The sequence below is a fragment of the Lonchura striata genome, chromosome 2 (genome assembly GCF_050655825.1).
Source record: "Lonchura striata isolate lonStrDom1 chromosome 2, ASM5065582v1, whole genome shotgun sequence".
Classification (NCBI taxonomy): Eukaryota; Metazoa; Chordata; class Aves; order Passeriformes; family Estrildidae; genus Lonchura; species Lonchura striata.
This window is the reverse complement of record NC_140704.1, coordinates 41,582,661-41,607,201: the sequence shown is the minus strand read 5'-3', so window position 1 is coordinate 41,607,201 and position 24,541 is coordinate 41,582,661. Positions and strand designations below refer to the sequence as shown.

Here is a 24,541-nt window from a genome sequence, read left to right as displayed (position 1 = left end):
TATTAGAATGCTGAATTGCCTGCTTTTTAACATAAAATGAATAGAATTATGAAACTAACTTGATTCTGGAAATGTGAAAACTATTTCTGCTCTGGCTTTTTATTTATTTTTTGCCTCTGCTTGTTTTGTGCTTACATTTTTGGTTTTTTGGTAGCATTTTCTTCTGTTAGGTACTTGGATTCTTGGGTGGGTCTCTTCTGTTTGAAGGAGTGTTTTACATTTGCGAGTTGGTTAATGCACCTTGCACCTCATTTCTGTAGACATGTGGCAACAGTGAGTTCAAAGTTTCACTTGAATTCTCATGTTTATACTGCTGAAGGAAAAAATGAAACTACTTTTTGTCTTTTCCTTCAGAGGAAAATGATCAGCTTCTTGAAATCCCTGCTTTTGAATTTTTTCCTGAAATTCGTTTTTGTGCATTGTTGTCTCCTTTTTCATTCTTTCGGAGACTGCATAGTAGGCAAGCTAGCTACTGCAGTTCTAACAGCAAGCATGAGGTTTACTCTTAGAGGAGTTTAAGAATGCGCCTTAAATTATTGCTGCTGTTTTAGTGCATTATTAAGAAGTTTTTTCTCCAAGTAATTTGTGAGTTTTTTGGTGTTTGTTTGTTTGTGGTTTTTTTGTGGTTTTTTTCAGTTTTTTTATTTTTTTACTGTTCTTTTATCATGCTGTCTGCTTCTCAGTGCTCAAAATAAAATGAAAAGCAGGGAAGGTTATCTTGTCAAATGCTGGAGTGCAGGACCAGTATGATTACTGAGGATTGTGGTGAGGACAGGTAGTAGGGTACCAAAGAGCACTGCAGAGCAGGAGTGACCTTCAAATGTCAAATCTCTGTTAGGAAAGAGACTTAACAGTTTGTGCTCCATAAAGTTACAATGTTTTATTTTGAGAAATAGTACGTTTTTTGAAATGGCTGTTTAAAAAAATGTATCTCTCTGTAGTTCAATTTTTAAGTTTGGATGTTTCTTTTTGGACTTTTCCCTACCCTCTTTTTTTTCTACCCTACCCTTTTTTTGCTTGAGCAATTCTGATTGTAATCTGATGTCTCAGATACAGTGAGCAAGAGGAGTTATTTTTCTGGGGAAGGAAGAAGTGGAAATAAATCATATGTTGTCAATTTGTGGTGTCAGGTAAGAGAAACTGCCAGCTAAGGAGCAACACCTATTAAGACTGTTTGCCAACAGTTGATAACATTTGATAAACTAAAATAAGGCTACAGACAAGTGGAGAAGTAGAGAAGTACTTAACACACCATTGATTTTTTAATCATAATTAGGGACAAGGGAAAAAGCTAGATGGAAGAAGTCTTTAAACTACACTTGCACAAAAGACATTGAAGTAAATTCTAGGTCATTACTGAAGAGAACTTAGTGTGGTTGAGTAATTTTACTTGCTTCTGTTTTTTAAAGCTATGGACTTCTGGTAACTGAAGGAAAACATACTGCTTATATCTGCTAGTTGAGGAAATGGTTATGCTATAATAACGTTCCTTCTTCCAAATCTCCCTGTAGCATTTAATTATTATGATTGTGGAGTTTCATGAAAAAGTTTGAAATGTTGCCTAAATGTTCAGGCACTAAAAGTAAGACTTGGGGGTGTCAGCTGTTACTGGAACCATTAAACTTCAAGTCTAATAGATATCTCACAACTTGATGTTACTTCCTGTAACAGCAGGAAAAAAAGCCTGCTGTTTTTGCTATATTTAATGCTGGTTTTTACCTTTAAGTAAAGGAGAGAGCACAAGCATGACTTGAGAGACTATAAAAATCTGAAGCTGACTTAGAAGCAGACTTCAAGCGATATTTTATTTGTCTCATTAAGTTAGTTCATTGTTCCGTTGTTTTATCTTGTCCAGTGAATTCTGCTTTATGCCATTGATAAGCAGAGATATTGTCAACATGTTTAAAAATTTTGATTTTGCTATAATATTGTCATTATTGACCTAATTTCTTTAATTCCCCTGTACTCGTTTATTTCAAAAGGGAAGAGCTTAAGCTTTCCTTTTGAAGCTGTTGGTTCATAGCTGTTCATAGCTCAAAAGTTCATAGTTTGTTGTGACAAAGGAGTTATTTTTGTGTGGGAGGGTGGATTAGATCCCAGATTGTTTTTAATAGTAGTGTGATTGTTACCATAGAAATGACAGCAGAAATCATTAAGCTTTAAAAAAGTTACTAGTGAGTCTGACCTTTGCAGAACAGACTATTTGCTTTTGTATTAAGAATGGCATCAAATTTTATTTGAAAGTACTTACCTGCTAGCTGATCAGACACTATGACTCTTCTCAGTCATTCAGTAAGATGCAACAAGAGATTTGACAGAATGTAATGTAGGAAGCTCCTGAAAAAAGGAGTTTTCTAATTTTAAAATGTGAGCACAGCGGAAATTAATTTGGCAGGACTGCTGGTGCTGAGTGGTGGAAATTGTTCTTACTATCAGGTTTTTTTGACTATCTAAGATTCTTATTAGTGAAGTAGTTGTTATTGTGGGGCAGCTGTGTTTTCAGCCTGGGAGAAAGTAGTTGCACGTAATTGAGTAAAAGCTTTCTTGCCAGGAGTTGAGGGTAGTTGAAAGTTGGTAGTGAGGCAATAAGCAAGCTTCTCTGTGCTGTCAAGTCAGGACTGCTATGTACAATCACAAATGCATGTGACCTTGTTGTGGATAAGTAGAATATGCACCTCATTCAAAAGAGAGAAGCAGCAATATGTTTTCCTGACGCAAAATAAAAAAATTGATAGAGTTAAATGAATTTGATGGAATTAAAAAAGGTTTAGCAATGGTTTGACAAGGTTCAATAAGCTTGATGGCAAGGTTACCTTACTAATTACTGAATGGAAGAAATATACACAGGAAAGTTGAAATAGAATCAAGTTAGAATGATTCACATGTAGACCAGAGATGCAGAGAGAAAGGAGGACCCTCATGTCCTCATGTTATGTCGAAATGTTCAGAGAGAACCCCCTTGCTTTAACTTCTTATGGAGAATATGTGGAGCTGGATCCAGTCTTAGTCTCAGACTTGGACAAAAATTGATCTTTGGAATTATCTGTATAATATCTATAATAATATTAAGCAGCTATGTGGATTGGCAATGTTTCATTAGAGTTAACTAAGCATGCTATCATTCTTTCTCCAAGACTCTGTCACACTTAAGGGATCTTTCTGTTTTGCACAAGGAAGGATCTCTTGGTCACCTAAGGAATCTTAAACCTTCAGAGGCATCCCTGCTCAAGGGGAGAGTCACCGGGCAGTTCAGCTGCAGTTCTTGGAGAGCTCCAGTTGGATCCATCCAACTGATAGGAATATTTATGCAGTGAAGTAGTTGGCTGCTTGGCAATAGTATAAACCAGATGGGTGTCTTCAGTTTAGCTGTTACCATGTTATGTACTTTGCATTTTTGGGTTTAGAAATATTTTTCCTGAGGCACCTTCACTCACTTATACCTGAGCCAGTAGCTTTACAGCTCACAGGTTCACCATGGGGCATGAGACCTGTGGCTTCTTAGTCAGCCTGTACCAAGTTATGGCCTGGGGTCAGGTATCCACACAGACCTACAGTTGAAAATACTGACAGTGGTTTCCATGTGATGCTTGTAGTTGCAGTGGAATTGTTTTTGTTGTGTGTTTTTTTGTTTTATTTCCTTGCTTAATGCATGACTTTGTAAAGTTCCCCTTCTACCCAAAGACTGACATGGCTGTGTTATTCTGAATCCAGCTCTCATTCCTGAATTGGTGCTGCACTGGGATGTGTAGTTGGGTTGTGTGCTGCTACTGGACAGTGATGGGGACAGAGCAGGAGGTCTGCATGACATCAAATAGGGGAGGCTAGTTCAGCTGAACTAGGTTTTTAAAGAGCAAGCCAATAATTTTTGCTCGAGGAGGGAAGACAGAGAATTTACAACTGATTTCACTTGTGCTTTTTAAGAGCTGCCCTTTTCACTTTGCTCAATTATGTGATGTAACACTTCATTGAGATTTTGGGGGAACAGTTGCTGTTTATTTTGCACCATTGCCATGGACTGTGGTATAAACATGTTTTAGCCTAAATTAAGTAATTGGAGTTTGGAGATATAAGTTGGACTCATATCTTAAATTTGACCTTCTTTCCCCCTCCCCTCCCCCCCCCCTTTCGTTTTAGTTAACTGATCATATGTTGAGAAATACCAAATCTACTTCACGTATTTTCTTCAGTAAAGTAGTTTTGGAATGGAATTGTTTACATAGAATGGAAGCAATGATAAGAGGATGTCTATGCTGATTTCCTAAGTCTTTATCCATGGAGATTACATAAAATGTAAATAAGATTAAATATAGTTTTTGAAAGGGTTTTAGTTTCCAGGGGAGTTCACATTCTTTAGAATTTCATATCAGTAACTTGAACAGAATTAAATATCTCTGAAATTGGTGGGAAGTAGCAAAACCCTCAATTTCCACTAACCTAATAATTAGCCTAATGTACATATAATCTGGTGCAGAAGAGTATTTTGCTCTGAATGGTGGTTGGAAATCTAGTTATTAAAGTGCTTTTTTAGACGGCAGTGTCAAATGATTATTCAGACTTCTGTTTATTTAGTTTTAGGTAGGCTTAATGAAAACCTTTTGGCACATGCCGTTGCCAAGCTGTTCTGCTTGTCTGATCCTTCATCCCTCCACTTCATTTCCTCTCTAGATTGTTTCTTGCTTGTTGGCAGCAGAGTGGTTGTAGTAAAACTGATGTTCTGTCTCAATAAATCGTGACATGACTGTTCTAATTAATTTTCAGCAACATGTTTCTATTGAAAACTTTTAGGTTGGTGACATCTTTTTATCAAGATGGTTTGTGAATCCTATCTAAACCTTAATATTTCATGTTCAAAAATAAAAAAAAAATGAGGGAAAAGAAAAGTAATAGTGAAGATAGTTCAACGATTTAGCTATTTAGTTCAATAATTACTATATATGAAATAGTGCAGTTGTTAGAATTTTTAGTAGAGTTGCATGTCTTTCCTCTGAGATTTTTGCATTGTGTCTTAAAGCAACCTTGGTTTCCAGTAAGCAGTAAAATGAATTGGAAAGAACTCCAATGGCCATTTTGCTTGCCTTGACATTTACTCCTTTTTATTTATGTGCAGGGCAACTCCCTGAAGATTCCTGATTTAGCACTACATGCTGTTATTGTTGAATATGGGACTATATTCACCAGTGAGCAGCATTAGAGTTTACCTACACAGATAATTTCCCTGGCTTTTAACGTGGAGACGCTGAGGCCAAATAGTTTGGGCTGAGATAACAGTCTCCTTTTGTCTCTGTAATTGGCTTAAGATACGACTTGAATGATACTCCTAATTTCTGTACTCTCATTGTTAAATTGAGCAAAAAGCAGTACTTGAAAGTAGCTGAACGACTGTACAGCTACTCTAATTGAAGCTAGTGTAGTCTTGTAATTTGAGCTACTTCTATTTGCAGTCTTTGCTATCCATTTTGTGGCCTGATTACCTGAATAGTTTGCCTGATATTCATGCCTGGATGTGTTAGGGTGTATCCTGGTTTGTCATCCAGTTCTTGTCTCCTTCTCAGCGTCAGCATTTGTGCTGTTGTCCAGGGTCACTCCCTGTGCCTTTGTTGTTTGTTTCATTAATATTTCAGTCCCTGAAAGTTTATCTCCAGGTGAAATCCTAACTAACATCAGGTCTGGCATAAAAACTCGGGGTCATACTGGTTTTCTTATAGCTAAGTGTTTTTCTGTATATGGTCTGTAATTCTTGGCAGCAAAAGAGAACTCCAAAAATCTACAGATGTATGAAGGTGTTTCTCCTAGATGGGACATAATATTCAGTAATAGTAGTTGTTGGAGAAGAGAGGGGAAGAGTTGGGAGGTACAAGTCAGGGAAGCATAAAACAACTTCACCTCTGCAAATAAGGGTTCAATTCATCATTAGTGTGCCATAAGAGGGAAGTTATAATAAAGTTTAGGATGTGGCCACTGGAAGATACTTTGTATTAGACACAGGGTGTGTGACTCTATGAGGCTTTACTACTTCCTTCATACATTTTATGACCTAGAAAAGTAGTTCAGAGGGCAAGCTCTAGTTGCTGAGGTGAAGGAGAGGGTTGTGGAGATATTTCAACTGCATATAAGTTTTTTGTTCAATAGCCTTTTCCAGGGGTGCTTGTGTTTGGGATTGCTAAAATTCAGTAGCTGCAAATTATAGAGAATTTGGATTACAGATGATAGTATTTTGAGATAGAGCTGTGATTTAGACCTGGCTGACTCACACCAATTCAGTGGGATGTGGTTTTCTTTAAACTCTGTTGCATGGTAATGCTGATACAAACCCAGGAATTCCAAGCTCTGAGACTGTGTGTTGTGAGGGCATTATGTTAGGTGACTGAATTTGCTGCAAGTCTCTCATTATATTTCATGAGAACCAGGCTGTCAAATGAATGTGTTTGATTCATTTGTGGATGTTGTAATAGCAGGTAGCAGAAAGACCAAGCAAAGGTCACATCTTCTCTAGTCAATCCGTGAAGTCTCCTGCAGGATGTGACAGGTAGCAGACAGAAATCTCCATAAAATACTGCCCTTGGTCAAAAATCACTTCATTATTGATTTGTCTTTATATATTACTATCTTGGAAACATGTTCTGTGTGTGTGTGCATATCCCTACTTAAAGGAGAGAATGTTGAAAGAATAATACATAGTAGTGTCAGTCACTGTTGAACTCATTAGTGCTCTGAGCAGCTGCCTTCCCAGTGGCTGCTTTCAGTGCTGCCTTCTTTTTGATTACTTTCCTTCAGATTTGGTATTTAGTTTATTGGAGAATTGTATTTTTTGGTATGTTTGGCCAACTTCTAAGCTGCTTTTTTAATTCTGTAATTTTTATAAGTATTTAATGAAAGATTAATGGATGCTAGGCACCAGGCGATTTTTGATGTGAACTGTACTTGCCAAACCTGTCAGATCTTTTGAAACATTATAACACAAAAAGTCAAGCAAAAAAATGACATGTTTTTTCAGAAGGTTGAATATTTCTGTATTGCTTGCAAATTTTGGTGGGGTTTTGTGTTACAGAAAAGAATAGGCAATAAGATTCCTGACATAGCTGGTGTAATTTTGGGAGGTGTTTAAAGCTGTGTGGTAATGCAGCTGTTTGCTCAGAGGCAGTTTTGATAACTGCTAATGTGACTAGAGGGATTTACAAATATTACTATGTAAAAGCTTCTTTCACAAGCTAGGTATAATTGATTGTCTCATTACATATATATATTTTTTCTCTTTATTTTGAGGAAGAAACTCAGATTTTTTTTTTTTTTTTTAATTTTTAGTGTGTGTCCCCCTCCCCCCAGTATTTAGGTTTGGGGGGCTTTTTGTGTGTTTTTGCTTTTGGGTTTTTCTTGGTAGGTGATTTCTTACAGAAATGAAAGCAAATTGCTTTTTGTTATTTACTTACTGACTCTCACCAAGTTTGGTAGTAAGGTTTTCTAACAGTTATTTTTATGGGTATGCTTAAGGTACTTTGCAACTAGGATATTCCTTGACTTACTACATGCATTCTATTTCTTTGCATCTTCTTGAGGATGACTAGGTGAAGGCTAAACATCTGAATGTAAAGCCCGATTTAGCTAGATTTAGGGATAACAGAAGAAAGAGAGCACTTGATTTCTGATAGCTGCCTTGTTTATTGGTGGGATTTTTATTGCTGGCTGGGACAGAACAATACTGCACATAGGCTTGAAGCAGAAAAACAGTTGTCCATACAGGCTGCAAAGTAGGTGTCTGTAATTTTACTTTCTCAAAGGAGCAAAGCATTGTTCCTGGATAAAGTGGAAAGGTGGGACTGGGAGAAGATGAACCAGACAGCTTCCTCCCTCTTGGTGTCCAGATGATTGCAAACAACTCCTGTGGGCTTGGCTTCATGGAGAACCAATTTAGCTGCTGAGCTTTGTCATGCAGAGCACTGTCTTCCCCTCAGATAGGGAATGAAGTTGGTGTGTACAGCTAATTTTCTAGTGTATGTTTCCTTGATCTAGTTTTAGAATCTCATAGAGTTGTGTCTTTCTAAAGGCTAACATCCTTTTGTTACATGTAGATCATTAGAAGTAACATGTAAGTACTCAGTTCTTGTTTTGTTTTAGGTCTTCATTATTTTTCTTATGAAGGAAAGCATATTTTCCTGCCTGGAAGCTCTGTTTTTAATCTGTGACCTGAATCAAGCTGGGTAATAACATTTCCAGAATTAAAATTACAGCAGCCCATTTATTCCCCCAGTTATGTCCATTTTCTCTTGACCTGCAGTACAAAAATTTCAGTCCACTTAATTGTTAAGTAGTAGTGAATTTGGAACAAGGAAAAGGCAGGTGGGAAGGATTCCTAAATGACACACAGTAGCATTGGGTGGCCAGCCAGTGTGGTGGGCTGTGAGCAGTAGGTGCTGTTAATGGTATCCAACTCAAATGTGTACCTTTTGTCTATGTTTGTCCCTAAATTGCAATTGCAACCCCTCAGCTTGGCCATGTTTTACTGGAGCATAGATTAGTATGATGAATGTACTTCTCTACAATTCTCTATGAATTCAAAGCCTGATGGGTACAAATGGGTGCATTATTTTTAGACCTATTCTTCCTCCATCTTTCCTAAAAAGCAACCCCTAAGCAATTTTTAATGTTTATCCTTACTGTAGTCTCCTTTTTCTGTAAAATCTGGGCAAAATATCCATTCGTCACTACAGAGAAGTTCAGACAGTTGAAAATAATTGGTATTGTAAGCAGAGGTTGATGACCTGATGAGCTGGTCAGTAGCAATTGTTTCCTCACTGAGAGAGAAGTGACATTCTGGTCCATAGAGAGGGCTTGCTGGGACTTGACAAGACAGGAGAGGAAATTTCTCTGAATATTTTATTTGTGTGAGAATTCTGCAGATGTTAAAATCATGAAGGAGCTGATCAGCAAAAACAAGCTGTTTTTGCTGTGGGTGATACTTCCTCTGCTTCTTAACTGCATTTTAGATGTGGAGCACGTCTAAAAGAATCCAGAAAATTGTAGTTAATCTTGACTGAATTTCAGTAATGCTGAAAAATTACTGTTCTAAAAATTCAGTTTTCATACAGAGATGCTCAAAGTCAGTAAAGTTTTTAATGAATATTGTGATCCTTACACTTTCTTATGTTAAAAAATGATAAATTGAGGAGCCTCAGTGCAGAAAGGGAGGTAGAATTACTGAAATTTAAGCATGTTCTTCTGATCATCAGTCTTTAAATGACAACTTTGGAGATAATTTTTAATAATAAAGTCCTTGGCTATCGAATGTGTGTGTGCTATGCTTTATCTTTATTGGCTTGAATAATTCCATTAATTTTATGGATCAAGGTAAAAAGGGAAAAAATAAACAATTGTATGAATGTGGTGTTCAGGATGTCCTAATAAGATACAGTTTCTTAAAAATGAAACATTTGTGTGACATCTTATTCAGTTACTGGAGCCATAAATTTTGCTTTTATTTGATGCAGTAATTTACTTTCTATCCTACAGTTCTTATATATTTTAAAACTACTTCGAAAAAAGGAAGAAAATTACAGAATAGTTGGATTCTTTATTCTTGAAACTCTTCCTTTAGAGGGTTATGAAATCAGTGAAGAATATATGCTGGGAGTGACTGTGGGGAGATTGCAATGGAGTGAAAGGAAAACATGTTTGGAAACTCAGAAATGTTGAGAACAGCAGTTGAAGAAGAAGGTAGTGAAATTCTTCTGTTTTGAGCTGCTTCTGTTCTTGAGTTAACTGAAGTATGGAGTAGAGCATATTATTTGTCACATTGTCTGGAATGATGAATTCAGCAGTCTGAGAAGGGAAGATGCATTAATTGTTACTATTCCAGTGTGGTAGGGAAGGTAATGCTGCCTGTCAGGGCTTTTTTATGTCTGAGTGAATACTGCCCTGTTTCAAATAAATGTATTTTATTTAAAAAATTTGCATTTTTATGGCTAAAGCAAAACAAAAAGCAGATTTAAAGTATATATTGTGAGATTGGTTTAGGAGAAAAGATGTCTGCAGAAGACCTAAAGTGATGTTTGAGAAAGAAAAGTTCCTCTATGCATCAGTGAGTTAAGTAACTGGGGAAAAACAATCTCTAAAAAGGTGAAACAAAGCTAGCCTACTGTAGAAACAACCCAGCATCCCTCTCCATCCAGAAGTACTTGCTGTGTTAGGTCATAATATAATGAAAACAATGTTTTTTTGGAAATTATGGAAAATTGGAAGATTTTTGTCTTCAGTCAGAAGGATTTGTCTGTGCTGGTGTGTAGTATTTGCACATCCATACCAATTTTTAACATAAAGCCTGGGATTAGACAGAGTCCAGCTATGAAGCATGGACTTCAGCATAGGCTGCCTTTATGAACCCAAGGACATGATTCATATAAAACTTCTTTCCAAAAGAGTTGAGGTTATTCCAGAAGATTGAGTCAGAAGTTGAAGATTTGACTGGGACTGTAGTTGTCCAGCTGTAAATGTCTATATAAAAAAACCTCTGTCACATTATGGATTCAAACTAGAAGTTGTACAAAATCTGGTCCAGAAAACTGACTTAAGAGGGAAGGAAGGGTGTGAAGAGTATTCAAATTCCTATACACAATGAAAAGATTTAGCAATCCTACACTGAAAATTTGTTGGGATTAAAAAGCAGTGAAAACATGGGTTTGGATGGTTGGTTTGTGAGATGTGTTTAGAATAAGGGAAGAAAAGGGGAAACTTGTTTTGAGGTCTTTTTTTCTGTTGGGAGCATAATTTTGGGTGCGTTACGGGTTTGCATCCAAGTGACAGCTTCAAGGAACAGTGCAGCGTGTTATGATGTGTAATTGAATGATGAAATATATATATGTGATTTGTTTTTTATTATTTACATACTAAAGTATTCATTTCTACTGGAGAATATAGAAATTATTAATTTGCCTTGAAATAGGAGAATTAAAATTCTGTAATCGAGTGGGGTGATACATTATGTGGGAAATGTTTTTATCGTGTGCTTCTGATAATTATGTATGGCTTTTAAATTTTTTTTTTTTAAATTCTTTATTGCCTCAAAGCTGGTGGAATGTCAATTTTTCTCATGGAAGACCTGTTAAGCTGCTGTTCTTTGTTGAAAAGCTCTAGTGGTAGAGCACTTTCATGTCCTGCTATGCTACCAGCATTTTGTCACTCTTTAGAGCAAAATCACTGCTTTTTCTTAAAGTCTTCTTGAATAGGGAGCTAATAATAAATTATTGTAATACTATATAATTGTGTGAATTATTACTATAATAAATGCTCTTATTAGTGGAAGCAAACCCAATTGTAAATATTTGATTAGTACAGTGTTTGACCCTTCCCTTCTAAGAATTCAGAAGGCAACATGTTACACTTCCTAGCATATCATACATGTTCTGCTTAGCATTTTGAAATTTTTTAAAAATGGCTATGAATGAATGAGTGAATGGATGAAAGGCATGGTGAAACACAAGTATTTAATTAAGACAGTTGTAGAATTTATAAAACTTAGGATTTATGCAGAGAGGGCATTAATTTTGAAATATGGGAAGTAAAAGAGAAAGAAACTCTCATCAGGCCATACTGACAAACTCCTGGGTGACTTAACAATAAGCCACAATATAATAAATAAGTCACGAATAATATAACAATAATTGTTAAATGTAACAATTCTGGTAGTGTCAGACTTCAGCTTTTCAGAGTGTGGTGGGTGCATGCTTTTTCCTGTAATTCATGTCAGTTGGTAATGGCTCTGCATTTGGTTGGAATGGCATAGGGGGGATATAGCCTGCATTTTCTTGCCTGTAATTTTGCATGTCTATTTTGAACTGGGCTTAAGCAGTTAAAACTGCTTAAAATATGCTTAAGTGGTTATTTTCTACCTTACCTCTAGACGGACTCTTTTAAAGACTATTAATTAAAAAAAAATTATTATGGTTTTGCAATAATAGAAAAATTCAGCTATCTTTTGTGTCTTTCAGTAACAGTTGTTTCACAATTTCTCTATAGCACAAATTTTTTGTGTGAGAAGTATGATGTAACTGGGCTCTGCCACCTTCTGCCTGACTGTTCTCTAAAGAATATGCTTGTTTTCATCACTGGTATCTGAGATTTAATTACAGAAATATGACGTTTTGGGTAAATGTGAGCAAGGCCAGTAGAGAAATAAGGATGAGGTGGCAAGATGAATCAGTTGTAGAGAGGTTAATGCTGTTATTTCCCTGGTAGGCAGAACAAGTGACTTTTAGAAGTTAAAAGAGATCTCTGTCCTTTTGATTCAGCCACACATTCAAGTGCTTCTAAAATGGGACACGTACCCTTCTCTTCTGTTCTGCTTTATATGTGTAATGCTTTTCCATCCTCAGTTAATGAAAGACTCTGGTCTTCATTTCTTCTGTTTTTGTGATGGTATGAATTGGGTCATCATTTGGTCTGTGATGCGAGAAAATATTTTTGAAAGCTGCTCCTGTTTTTGCTATCTCTTTGTGTTCCTCCCTCCTCCACCTCCTTTGTATGAAGCCTTGCACTGCTTGATTTGACATTTAATTCCTTATTCCTTCTCTTGGCTTTTTCTCTCCTTTTAGCAGTTTTCAAAGTGTGTTATCTCCCTGCTTCTTTTGTGAGGCTATAGTTGTCTGTGCAGTTTATTCTTACCTTTTTCTATGATACCACTGTGTGAAAGGTGAAGAGGGGAGTTGCACATCAGAGCATAATCTTTGGAAAGGAAATGCTTGATTCTGTGTGATGTGAACAGTGTCATGGCCAAAATGCTTGTGAAAAGTTCCTGGTTCTTTTGGGACAAGAAAGAAGGCAGGATATTGAGGGTGATATGAGGGCTTGTGAGAACTGGTTTCCTTTTTCTTTCTTAAAATTACTTCTTGATTTCTAATTTGTTTGCTTTTACAGGCTTCTAAGACATCATCACAAAAAACCTAAGGTACAAGGCCAGTGATGATCTGTTTTTCTGAGATTGTACATAAAATAGGTTGTGGTTGGTTAGAATTCTAGTTAACACAACTGCTGTAGCAGTGATAACAAGGATGTGGAAGGATGCCATCTCTGCATCTGGGAATTTGCAGAAGTTGCTGCTGTCTGATGTCATTATGCTGGTAAAGGTATAGTCTGTACTCGAATGGCTGGTTTCCTTCCCTGGGGTAGCTTTAAGCCAATGCAAAGCCCATTTTTGTGGAGCTTACAGTCATTCTGGGAGTGCTTTGCTGGTCTAGCATGTAGAAGTTTCTGAGCCGAAGTGCTCGTAGTGTTTATGTAACTTAATAGATTCTGCTCTAAGACACTCAGAGGAACTTTTTTTCTCAAAATCCTTTGGTCTTAATAGGAGAAGAAGAGACTTTCTTGCCTCTCTCTTTCTTTCCTTTTTTTTTTTTCTCCTCTAGCTGTTGTTCCTCCTTTTGTTACTTGTAGAGCTGTATTTTAGTAACCACAATGGTGATTTTCAAGGTAGTAATCGATGACAAAATGGCCAGATAACAAAAGCTGAAATAAATTATTTGTACCTGAACAATAAAAGGACAATGAAATTATAATGAGGATGGCACAGGCTCGGAATGAACATCACTGCATATAAAGTCTAGACTTGTTTGCTGAGCTCGGAGATGATGGGGAGAAGCATTAGCTCTAGGGTCAAGCTACTGTGTAATTTTCTCAGGGGTGTGGCATCACTTCTGTCTAGTGCTCTGTTTTTTCTCTTGAGTATGTAACAGATGTTCCCAAAATACCTGGAAAAATGAGAATGAGCAAAATTAAAATTTACTATGAAATATGCAAGTCTGACTTAAAAGAAAAACGCTTTCCAATTCTGCTGTTTTCCCCTACATCATTTTCTCCTACTAAGCAACCTGGAGAGAAAAAATGCTTTCAAAGTGGAAGAGTAGTATTGTAAAATCATTTAAAAGTCAAACCCAACAGTAAGGTTATGAACTGGTACAATACAGGTCAGTAACGTAATCTGAAATTTTGGCAGTTTCCTTTTAGGGCATCCTTATTTTTAACACTGTTATTGAAAATGTGGTTGTCATTCAGCTTGCCATTCCTCTAGTCCTTCGAGTTGAAGATGACCTGCAGAGGGAAGGTTAAGTGATGTGCTGCTACATGATTACAGAAGGGAAGCTTTCCATTTGTTTCTTGAGGAAAAGGATACAGAAGTGCTTGCAGGAGATGGAGTCAGGGCATAAGTGAAGGATGTGGTGGTGCCCTAGCTTAAAATTCTTTGGACAGAATTGTTAATCTGTAACAATTGCAAGCTAATTTGATCTTTGCTCAGATGTGAAGGCAGTGGCAGTAGAGAGTTAAGCATAACTGCAGCAAAGGGTCCCAAGCAAAATGTTTGAAAATTGTCTGTAAATCTTAGACAATCTAACTGCTTGCATCATGTCCAGGCTTATTTAGCGTGAATAAAGAGAGGAGCAGACGACCACCAATAACTGCAAGCTGTGAAGATAATCCTGGAAATGTTCTGTGATAGGAAAGGTTACTTAGAGATGTTCTGCATATGGGGATATTGTGAAAGAGCCAAGACAAAATGTGATAACTTGAGCAAATTTGGGATATACAAAGCTGCAGAACTCTAATAATCACAGTTTCTGGAATATTGTCCACAAATTCATATGACCTGTGGTAATCGTATCTTAGAGTAACAGTCACAATTAGCATGTATTACAAATGCTCATGTTAGTGGGATTAACTAGACTGTAAGGGGTGGTTTGTCAGAAGCAGCTGAGGGGGGTAACCTGCATTTATGTGATTTTTGCTCTAGACTGTTGAGGGTTGTAGTAGGCTGACCTTCATGTGAACCAGGAGGTTTCTGTATGTTCCCTGTTTGTCAAGAGTTAAATAATTGTTCTGTGTAATAGCATAGAAGATTTCCAGGGGGAAATGAAATTTAAGATGTGTGCTGTTGGTAAAGATGGCTTTATTTGTGGAAAAAAGAAATGTTTTCAACTTTTGAGGTTGACACACCAACTTTGAAATATCTTCATTTAGTGCACTTGGGCAACCCAGTTAGTTTATTTTTTGTTTGTATGATCTTTCAGTCCAAGGTGTTGGTTTATTGTGAAATGGCTTGTGTTATGAATAAAGGAATAGATCACCTACCTCTGAAAAGCCTAATAACAGTACCTTATAAAATTGTAATTACAAAAATGACTTTAACCTCATTCGTATATTTATGATCTTGATTTAAGATCAATCTGCGCCCTTTGTTGGGTAAATGCATGGAAAGCTTCTGTGGAAATACTGTATGATTGTAATTTCTTTCAACAGGTACTTTGTGCTGGACTTTGAGACGGGGATTTTGCAGTATTTCATGAATGAACAGACTAAAAACCAGAGCCCGAAGCCACGAGGAGCCTTGTCTTTAGCTGGAGCTATAATATCACCCAGTGATGAAGTGCCACACATGCTGGTGGTCTACTCTGCTAATGGAGAGATGTACAAGTTAAGAGGTACAGTGCTGCTCACAGTGCCTGTTGAATTGTTCTTCTCTTCCACTCCCACTTCTGCATCTCTTCTCTCATGTCTCATTTCTCTTTTGCTTCCCTGTGCTGTCAGAAAGTAGTGGATATACAGCTCTGTTATTACATAATTTATTTTAAAACATGGTGGAGGAGTAATCTGGACTTGTGCGTGTGACTTTAAAATGCATAGACTTTCAGGGCTGGAAGGTACTTCAAGGTGGCTTCTGTAATCTGTTACTGTGGCATTTTCATTGGATGCTGTATCTTATTTGCCTCTAAAGGAAGAAAAAGGTGCTTTCATGCTTTCATGGCTGTCCACAGCATAACATCTGATTTCTAGTACTGTTCTTCCCTGCCACCATCCTGCAGATAATGTGCAGTAATGAATCTGATGATGGGTCAGAGAAGGGAAAAATGCCAGTGAGAGGCTGCTAAGATATTATGTTATTATCAGTCTTGGAGTAATTTAATGCACCTGTAACATAAAATTTTCCCTTCCCTTCTTTCCAGGTATAAGACAGACAATATAGGGTATATAGGAGTTACTTTGGAATATTTACAAAAAAGAAAGGAAAAAAAATGGCAGTGTTCTGATTTTAAGGTATTTTCAGTATGGTTGATTGATCAAGATGCTTCCAAATCAAACTAATTTATAAAAAATTAACTGTTATTTAAAAAAACAAGACACATAATGTAGGGTAACAGAAGTATTCTTAGTTTTATTCTGACTGCAGTTTATCAGTTGTCCAATAGGACTGAGCGCAGAGGAATCCCCTGTGGTACAATGTGTTGCTCTTTCATACACAGAACTGAATTAAGAAACAACCAGGGAGAATTTCTGTAAAAATTCTATGAAAGTTGCCCAGCTAGAAATCATGAACATTTGTTGTTTCATTATGCTTTTCCAATCACTTGAAATTATCAAATGCTTACAATATGTTGCTTTTAATTTTAATATCTGTGAATTTGATTAAAATCAGTAAACAATTTTTATGCTGAGTCAATAACCATTAAGATACTCAGTAGCAGAGGAAGTAAGAGAAAATATTTACTGAAATTATCAGCTCTGTATTGTCATTCTTAATGATGATTCCTGCAGTAGTTTAAGAAAAAAAGAAAAACCTCTCTCCTAAACAGACTTACTGAGAGCAGACAAACTCTTTAATAATTTTTAAAGCTGGTTTTTAAAGATGTGTGTGGGAAATTCCTGTGTCTTGAAGTTGCATGTGAATGACAGGGATTTAGAGATAGATTTAGTTGAACTCCATTGAAAGAGAAGCAATTAAGTATCTGGGGAACTGGTAGCTTGTCTGGTAGCTGATTGACGACCTCAGTGTAGAGCTTTTATGGATTTAAATGCTGTGATGTGGCCCTTGTCCTTCACAAAGACAGGCAAGTAAAACAAAAGTGGATGAAAAATTTTGAACAAAAATGTCTTCTTGAGGTAGATAGTTCTGCTTTTGTTAACACATGGAGGAGCTAACTATGAAGAAGGCTCATAAGCTTATTTCTTCCAACTGGCTTCTTAACTCACAGGTTTAGATATGTTGCACTGAAAAACTTTAGTGTACTTATGTGGCATAAGCTAGGATTTATACTGCATCCTAATCAATAATTAATCTTTCCCCCTCTGCCCTGCTCTGTCACCTTTTGTGCAAAACAGTATTGATTTATGTGTGATTGCCTGCAATTTCTTGTTTCTGTTCTAGCTGCTGATGCAAAGGAGAAACAGTACTGGATAACTCAGCTTCGATCCTGTGCCAAACATCACAAAGAAAGTGATTCTAAGGTAAATAATTAAGAGTGAGAAGTAACTATTATGTTTTAAGTGGAGTTGGTAAAGAACAGCATAGCTTGGATGATTGGCTGCTGTAATTAGTGGGTTAATGTGCAGAAGGTTTTGAGTAAAAACAGCAAGTTGTCATTTGTCACTAACTGGAGCAAGATGAGTCAGTCTGGGTGATCCTAATAAATAAACATTTTCCTGTATATGACAAATTAGTTAAGTGCATAGTTAATTGAGTGGTTGAATCAACCATTTATTAATAAATACTATATGATATCCTGATTAGTATTTGAAATTTAACTAATACAGTTTTATTTAATATTATGCAACTTAGTGACTTTTATTATGAGAAGCTTCAGATAGATGTTAGCAGCAGTCAATCTTCATCTTCTTTACTAAACTGGAAAGAGCTCATCATATGAAGAGTTATGTTATTTACTTCTCTTTGGGACTAATTGTCCACAATTTTTATCCTCAAACAGCTAAATATTTTAGGCAGGTAAAAAGACCAACTGTGTAGATTTGAAAGATAGCAAAATGATGGGTTGAGGCTGTCTCCAACCTCCAAGTAAAAATTGTGTGAATTGTGGTACAAATAAAACCCTTTTTGAAGGAGAATTAAGTAGCTGGACTATTTCAGTACTTCTAAAATTCTTACACAATGGAATTCGATATAGTTTTTATATGGATATGGCCCAGTACCACTCAGAAAGGTACAACTCTATTTGATCAAGGTACTCTTAAGGTTGCTGCTGATTTGCAGCTCCTGTGCCAGATAATGAGGCCAACTTTTTATACTCAATTACTAGTAAGGAATTATTCCTCAGTATGTTTTCTGGTCACTTCTTAAATGCATTTAAATGTTTAGCATCTGTAATTTAACTGTGATGAGGTGGTAAAACTGCTGTTCAGTATATATGATATTGGAGACTTGTGCAATGGCATACTGATTCTTATACTTCTACACTGTATTAATTTTCATAATATTTCTTAATACTGGTTTTATTTTTATGCTTTTCCTGGTTGTGATAAATTATTCTATTTTAATAGCAAAATCTCATTTAGAATAGCAGTAATTTAGTTGAAGCTGATCTTTGTGGAACTGAAGTTGGGATCATATTTCCTCCTTAGGTAAAAACTGTTAAACTTAGTAATAATTTCTGTTCAGACTGTCTTTCCATGTTGAGCTCCTTTGATAGTATGTGCATATTTTGTTCTGAATTAATTTGTGTGTCAAGAGAAAAATCTTGGTGTTACAACAGTGAAAGTAAACAGCAATTACTAGTGCTCCAAAGAAAGTGAACAAAATTTTAGAAATTACCAGGAAAAAGAAGGGCTAATACTTAGATTTCTCTAACTCTATCAAATACTTGTAATGAATACTTTTATCAGTCCCCTTCCATCTCTGAAATGAAAAATTGGAGTGGGGATAATGAAGTACTTTTCATATATTTGTTTTTCTTCTGTACAGGATGAACTCTGTGGGATGAAATTTGACTTCTTTGTAGTCTTTTTTTGTGGCAATGAGAATGGAAAGGGCAGATCAGTATAGTAAGTGCTCTGCAGTGGCTGAATAGGAAGTATTTGCTTAACTGTTAATAATAATATTGGTATGGGGCACCTCAAAGAAAAGGAGTTGAAAAAGAACATAAATAGAAAGTAGAGAATATTTTGGCATGCTTTGGATGCCGAAAGTGTTTAGAGATTTGAAAAGTAATTGAAAAGAAAAATTATATTAGAAAATCTTGACTGAATGAGTGGGAGGCTAGTAAATACAAAACCACTTTCTGCTACAGGAGATCTGAGGCACAACTTTTGGGAACAGGAAGCTTTAGAATGGAGAGCATCTCACTGGACTACTTGTATTTTTGCATAGTGACCAGCAATGCTGTGGTTTGCTCCTTGTTCCTATGCGCATTGTGAAAGAAAATAAAAGTATTTCCTTAACTGAGGTGTAGTGGACGTAAGTAGCAGAGGAACTAAATGGAAGAATATTTCAGATAGTAGGAAGGGGGTTCTTGCATTTTTCTTGAAGACTGGCAAGTTACAGAAACTTGGCATAGGAAGTTGGAGTACAGATGTCTTCTGGAATATATATGTTTTAATAAGCTTGAATCTGTCGAGTATAAAACAGAAATGCTGAAGAAAACTATACTTCTTAGTTCTGTGTTACAAATCAGGCTAGGTCACTTCTCACTTGAAATGTTTGCTGGTGAAGCACTTTTAATTCTCTGCTTTTGTAAGCCACAGAGAAAATAGAGAATATCTATCTTCTGTATTTTTAAACTTAACCGTCCAGAAAATAAAATGTCCAGAATTTATGTGCTTCAGATGACACCACTGATGACTCTGCTTCTTAATCAAGAAGTGGACTGTACTTGAAGCAATTTTGTGCTTACCTATTCCTAGAAACTTTTCTTCTGACAAGATTTATCTCTTGTTTTTAATACGCTTTTTTCCTTTCCCCCCCTCCTGTCTTCTCAGTATTAGAGTATTAACTGAGAATAATATTTTACCTGGCTTTAGCATTGCATAAGTGTGAACTTGAATTTCATCTACAAGTAAGATTTTAAATTTCTCTCTGCTTTTCTTTATAAAAGAAAGGGATCAAAAGCTTGAATACTACAATAATTAGACTTTGGAGATCAGGTATCATTTGCTAGGTAGCAATTCTTCACAGAAATTCCAGAAACCAGAAAAAAATAAGACATTTCTATTATTTTTCTTTTTTTTTTTTTTCTTTTCCGCAAGGTTTCTTACTTCATATTCACTGCCTGGTAGGAGATAAGAGAAGCAAGGGCTGTTTCATTTCATTGTGTTGCTTTTTTTCTTTCTCTTGTAGATGATGGTACTTTATACTAAATGATTATTAGCATAGGAGTGAAAACATGCTCTTTAAAATGTTTTAATTGTACATAAAATAGCATTTGGCTATTTTTAGCCACCTTACTGTTTCAGCTTAGGGTCTGGAATTACATGGAAAGGTGTGTAATGACACAGAGATGGGTATATGTTTGACTTAACTTCTGCATAATTGGGGACTTCACAAAAATCTGTATTTTTGGGTTTTGTTAGATAGCTCTTACCATTGAAAGGACTGTCACGATGTGATTTGTTATTCTGCTGTCAGCGAGGTTGGATCTCTTTATTCCTCCCTCTCTGTATAATTTATACTCTGTAGTAAGTGGAAACTGCCAGTTACCTGTCTCTCATCATGCTGTTATAAACGGGCAGATATTCATGTGTTCTGAGCTTCTGGAGTTTGAACAGAATCCAAGCTCTGTCTCTGCTGGGAACAGCATCTGGAAAGTTAGAGTCTGAGTGTTTTCTCCCAGCTTCTTCTGCAGCTTAAATTCACCTTTTTCATAGGAATACTGAGATGCAGAAATTTCTAGCTGTTCTTCAGGAGTCATACACTTGAATGAGGTAGAATGAGAAGTGAAAAATATGCAGCAAGTGGTATATATTTTATTATGCAAATGGGATATAGTTTAAACGTGAAAAAACCAATAATGGGATAACCAGGCAAGCAGTGGAAGGGTTCCCAAGAATACTGGCGAAGTAACTTAGTGACAGGTCATTCATAATGGAGAGAGAACACATTTTTAAAGTATTGAATAGATATTATTGGAAGGGAATTTGTAGAAAAACATGCTAATTTGGAGGATGTTTTTCAAAGCTGAAGCTATTTCACTGTTTCTGTGAATTACTCAGAGAAGAGCATTCCTTCTTGCTGCACTGGATCTAGATCAGCATTAGTTTCCTTTCTTTTTCACAGCCACTGCCTGCTTCAAAATGCTACTGAATGACTTGCTGTCATGACTGTTTTTAAAACTTCAGCTGGGGATTGGAGTGGTGGAGGAAATTAAATAGAGAAGTGACTGAAAAAAGAAAGAAAAGGTTGTATACTAAACACTAAATTTAGTTGCATCCTAATGAATGGTCCTAAGGTGAGCAGTGCAGTTAATGAGTGGATGTAACACAAGCTAAGTCTCTGATTTTGTTTTAAGTAAATGTTACGTGATAATGATAAAAAAAAAAAGCAGTAAAAGAAAAGTGTTCTCTGGCAAATAATTCCCTTGCTGTCAGGTAGTCTTAGTGTTCTTGGTATTCCCATACAAGTCTCATTTCACTTAATTACAGATTGTTCAACCTCCGTAAGTGCAAATCAATTGTATTGGAAGAAATCTTCTCTGGATAGGATTGCTAGTTCTTTTAGACTATTCCAAGTGAATATTTTGTACAAGCTTTAATTAAAACATTATTCAAATTTGAATTCAGTGATACAAAATGCTTTCAAGAAGGAGTAGGCTTATGCATAATTTCTGTGGTAACTTCCAAGAATAATTTTGTATCCAGAAATTGTCACAAGCTTTTCAGTTCTTCTGTTTCATCCTCCTTTTTTTCTTGACTGTTTAATGATGGTGGCTGTAAAAGCACTACTGAAAACACACACAGGTTTTTAAACCAGCCCTTAATGCCCATGTGTGGATTGGTTGCTGGATTTGCATATAACCCTTGTATATCTCAGTGTGTCTGTATCAGGAATGTGACAGGGAACAGAACCTTTATCTTGTGAAGTCACTTCTGTGCTCAGATGGTAACTTTCAGCTTATGTCTGTGTTAGAATAAAGAGACAGACTCCTGTGTTTTAGGTCTTTTGGTTTTGAGCTGTACAGTGAGCTAGCTGCTTAAAATTGGATGGTGTGGATTCATCTTAAAGCTGAACTCATTTGCTAATTCCTTGCAGCAGTAAATTGCAATCCAATTCCCTTCCTTCTGCTGCCACCTTTTGTGTGGGTTTTGTCATACTTCCACCTGGGCATCAAAAGTAGAAAAAATGTCATCCTACTAAAAAGAGCTTAGTTCTCTGACCAGCTCTCTGAGAAATGTATGCCTCCTTCTCTGGTTCTCTGCTGGCTTACCTCCCTGGAGTAATGGTGGGGAAAAAAAAGTCCAAACCTGCTCCTGTCAAATGTCAACTGCAGTAGCAGTTTGGCTATAATGTGAAACAACACCTGCAGTGATGCCTCAAACACAGCACTTTTATCAAATCGTTATGAGGCAGATGTGTAATTATTCTCCACAGCTGGAAGAATGACTATCATGGATCTTTGGTTTTATCAGGTTTCTTTTTGCTTTAGTAATGAATGGCCACAGAGATACCTTTACATTTTTAAGTGGATCATTGGCTGGGTATTTTTAACATCTGCATGATACCTTTTCATAAAGCCAAATTGGTGAAAATTTCAAATCCTTTTCAGTGTTGTTTTGATTCTTATGTGCATGTCAGATTGCTTTGCCTTTTGAGCTTCAAATGTTCCCTCTGTTGGTATGTTTGTCTGCTTCCTCTTCTCATCCCTGACCTATGGAAGTCAACTGAAGAATGGCACTTCTAATTAAAATATACAATGAAATCCTTACGGTAGTGAAGCTGATAGGGAAGCAATGCTTGGCTGATGATAGTTGTGTGTTTGACAAGTTTCTTCCTCCCTTTGGAAGAATCATGAAAATAAGAGTTGTTCACTGCTTCTAAAATCTTTCTACAGAAATGGAAGAAAAACAGTTTAGGATTGAACATGCTGAAATGATTCTTAATGAAAAAAAGATTTTATGGTAGAATGATTATCATAGTCTTTTGCTTAAAAAAATACATATATTGTCTTACTGAAGATGATGAAGCACTATGATATTCTATCAGAAAAGTTAGTACCATAGATGGTGCTTGACAGAAATGTGCAAAACATCATAAGCTGGTTCCTGTGAAGTGCTGAAGTTTGGATGTTATGTAGATTCTGTTATTTGCATTTTAATATTTGTGAATGATTATAATGTAAATGAAACAGAACCGTGTCTAAGTTTATCTTTTATCAGTGTTTGTTTACTTAGGATGCATTGGAAAATAAGTAGATGGGAATTAAAACACAGAATGGTGGTGTCTCAAAATTGTAATTACTTTCTGATAGTGTGTGACTTCCCATAATTCTCAAGCTGCATGCAGGGATTGGTTTTCTGTGCTGTATATGTGCAGAAGAGTAAGGGAGTGTCATTTTGGTGATTATTATTCAGAGAAAAACATCTGTGGCACAGTGCCTGTGAAAATGATGATTATCAACCATAAGCAGATATGAAAATTAACTTCAGAAATTATTTTATTGATCCCTGGAAAATTGCATTTACTTTTCAAAATAAATAAAATTGTTTGCTTCTGGTAAATGGTGAAAAACACTTCTGCTTCTCTGTGAACAAGAAGGGCAATCTCCTGGGAGAATGAGTCATGAAAACATGAGTATAGTTCGAACTTACTGTTCTGCAATTCCATTATTTTAATTGTTAGGATTTTTGATATCCAAATGGAAGCATTCAATATACTGCTTTTTTATCTTGGGGATGGACAGGCTATTAAAATAAAAATCTTAAACCAAATCTGTTTTAGCTAAGCATAATTTAGCTAGCTTTAAGTCATAAAACCCATATGAATGCAAGTTACAAATTAATCTTTTATTAGCTTCTTTATTATTCTTTTATTGGTTTCATTTTATTAGCAGGTGAAATGTTGGTGCAATGGTAAGGTGTAGCCTCAGGAAAGAAAACTTTCAGTCCTTTTGGGATGTTTCAGCCTGTGGCTTTCTTGGCTCATTATTGGCACTGTGCATTCCTAATGTTGTAGAGCTTACATTTTCCTTTCATCAGACTTTTCGCTCTCTTTTTATTTATTTAGTTGCAAGCCAGAAAGCAGTGAGACCAGAGAAAATTAGATATGATAATAATTAGAGGGGCAGATCAGTCATACGAACAGTGCTGAGGGAAGAGCAGGGATTAGGCATAAAGGCCCATCAGTTACTGTCATTGCTTTGATTTCCTGTGAGAGTGACTTTAGTGGCTGTTGTAGTATCATTTATAATTAAGAGTGCTTTTAGCAGTGGAAAACTTCACATAGGTTTTCACATTTCAAAAAAAATGTGAAATTCTGATTTTTGCACAGCTGTGTGTCAATGCAAAAAGGATGCTTGTCATTCCCAGTGTTGAATCTCAAGAAATTCTGCAAAAGAGGAGTCAAGTATTTGGCTGGGACATAGGTGTTGACAACGTGCTGTAAAATTCAAAAGAGCCTGAGGGGTTGAGTATGCAGTTCCTGAAGAGTCCTCTTCTGGCAGTGACAGGAAGAAGCTGTCAGAAGGAATTGGATGCTTCCCCCATTTTCTGGGGATACAGCAGGCACAGTACTCTTCTCCTGTTCTCTGTGGCAGTGGAGGAGGGGAATCCAACTGGAAAAGGTTTTGAG

The 24,541-nt window shown here is 36.3% G+C and overlaps 1 protein-coding gene across 3 annotated transcripts in view; it reads left to right on the top strand.

Moving 5' to 3' along the window:
* Positions 1-24,541, top strand: part of OSBPL10 (oxysterol binding protein like 10) — a 113,714-nt gene that overhangs the window by 17,821 nt on the left and 71,352 nt on the right. For all 3 annotated transcript variants that reach the window (XM_085573233.1, XM_085573234.1, XM_021525868.4), the window contains exons 2-3: positions 15,277-15,458; positions 17,180-17,259. In XM_085573233.1, coding sequence (XP_085429359.1) covers positions 15,277-15,458; positions 17,180-17,259 — 262 coding nt within the window. The remainder of the gene's footprint in view (positions 1-15,276; positions 15,459-17,179; positions 17,260-24,541) is intronic.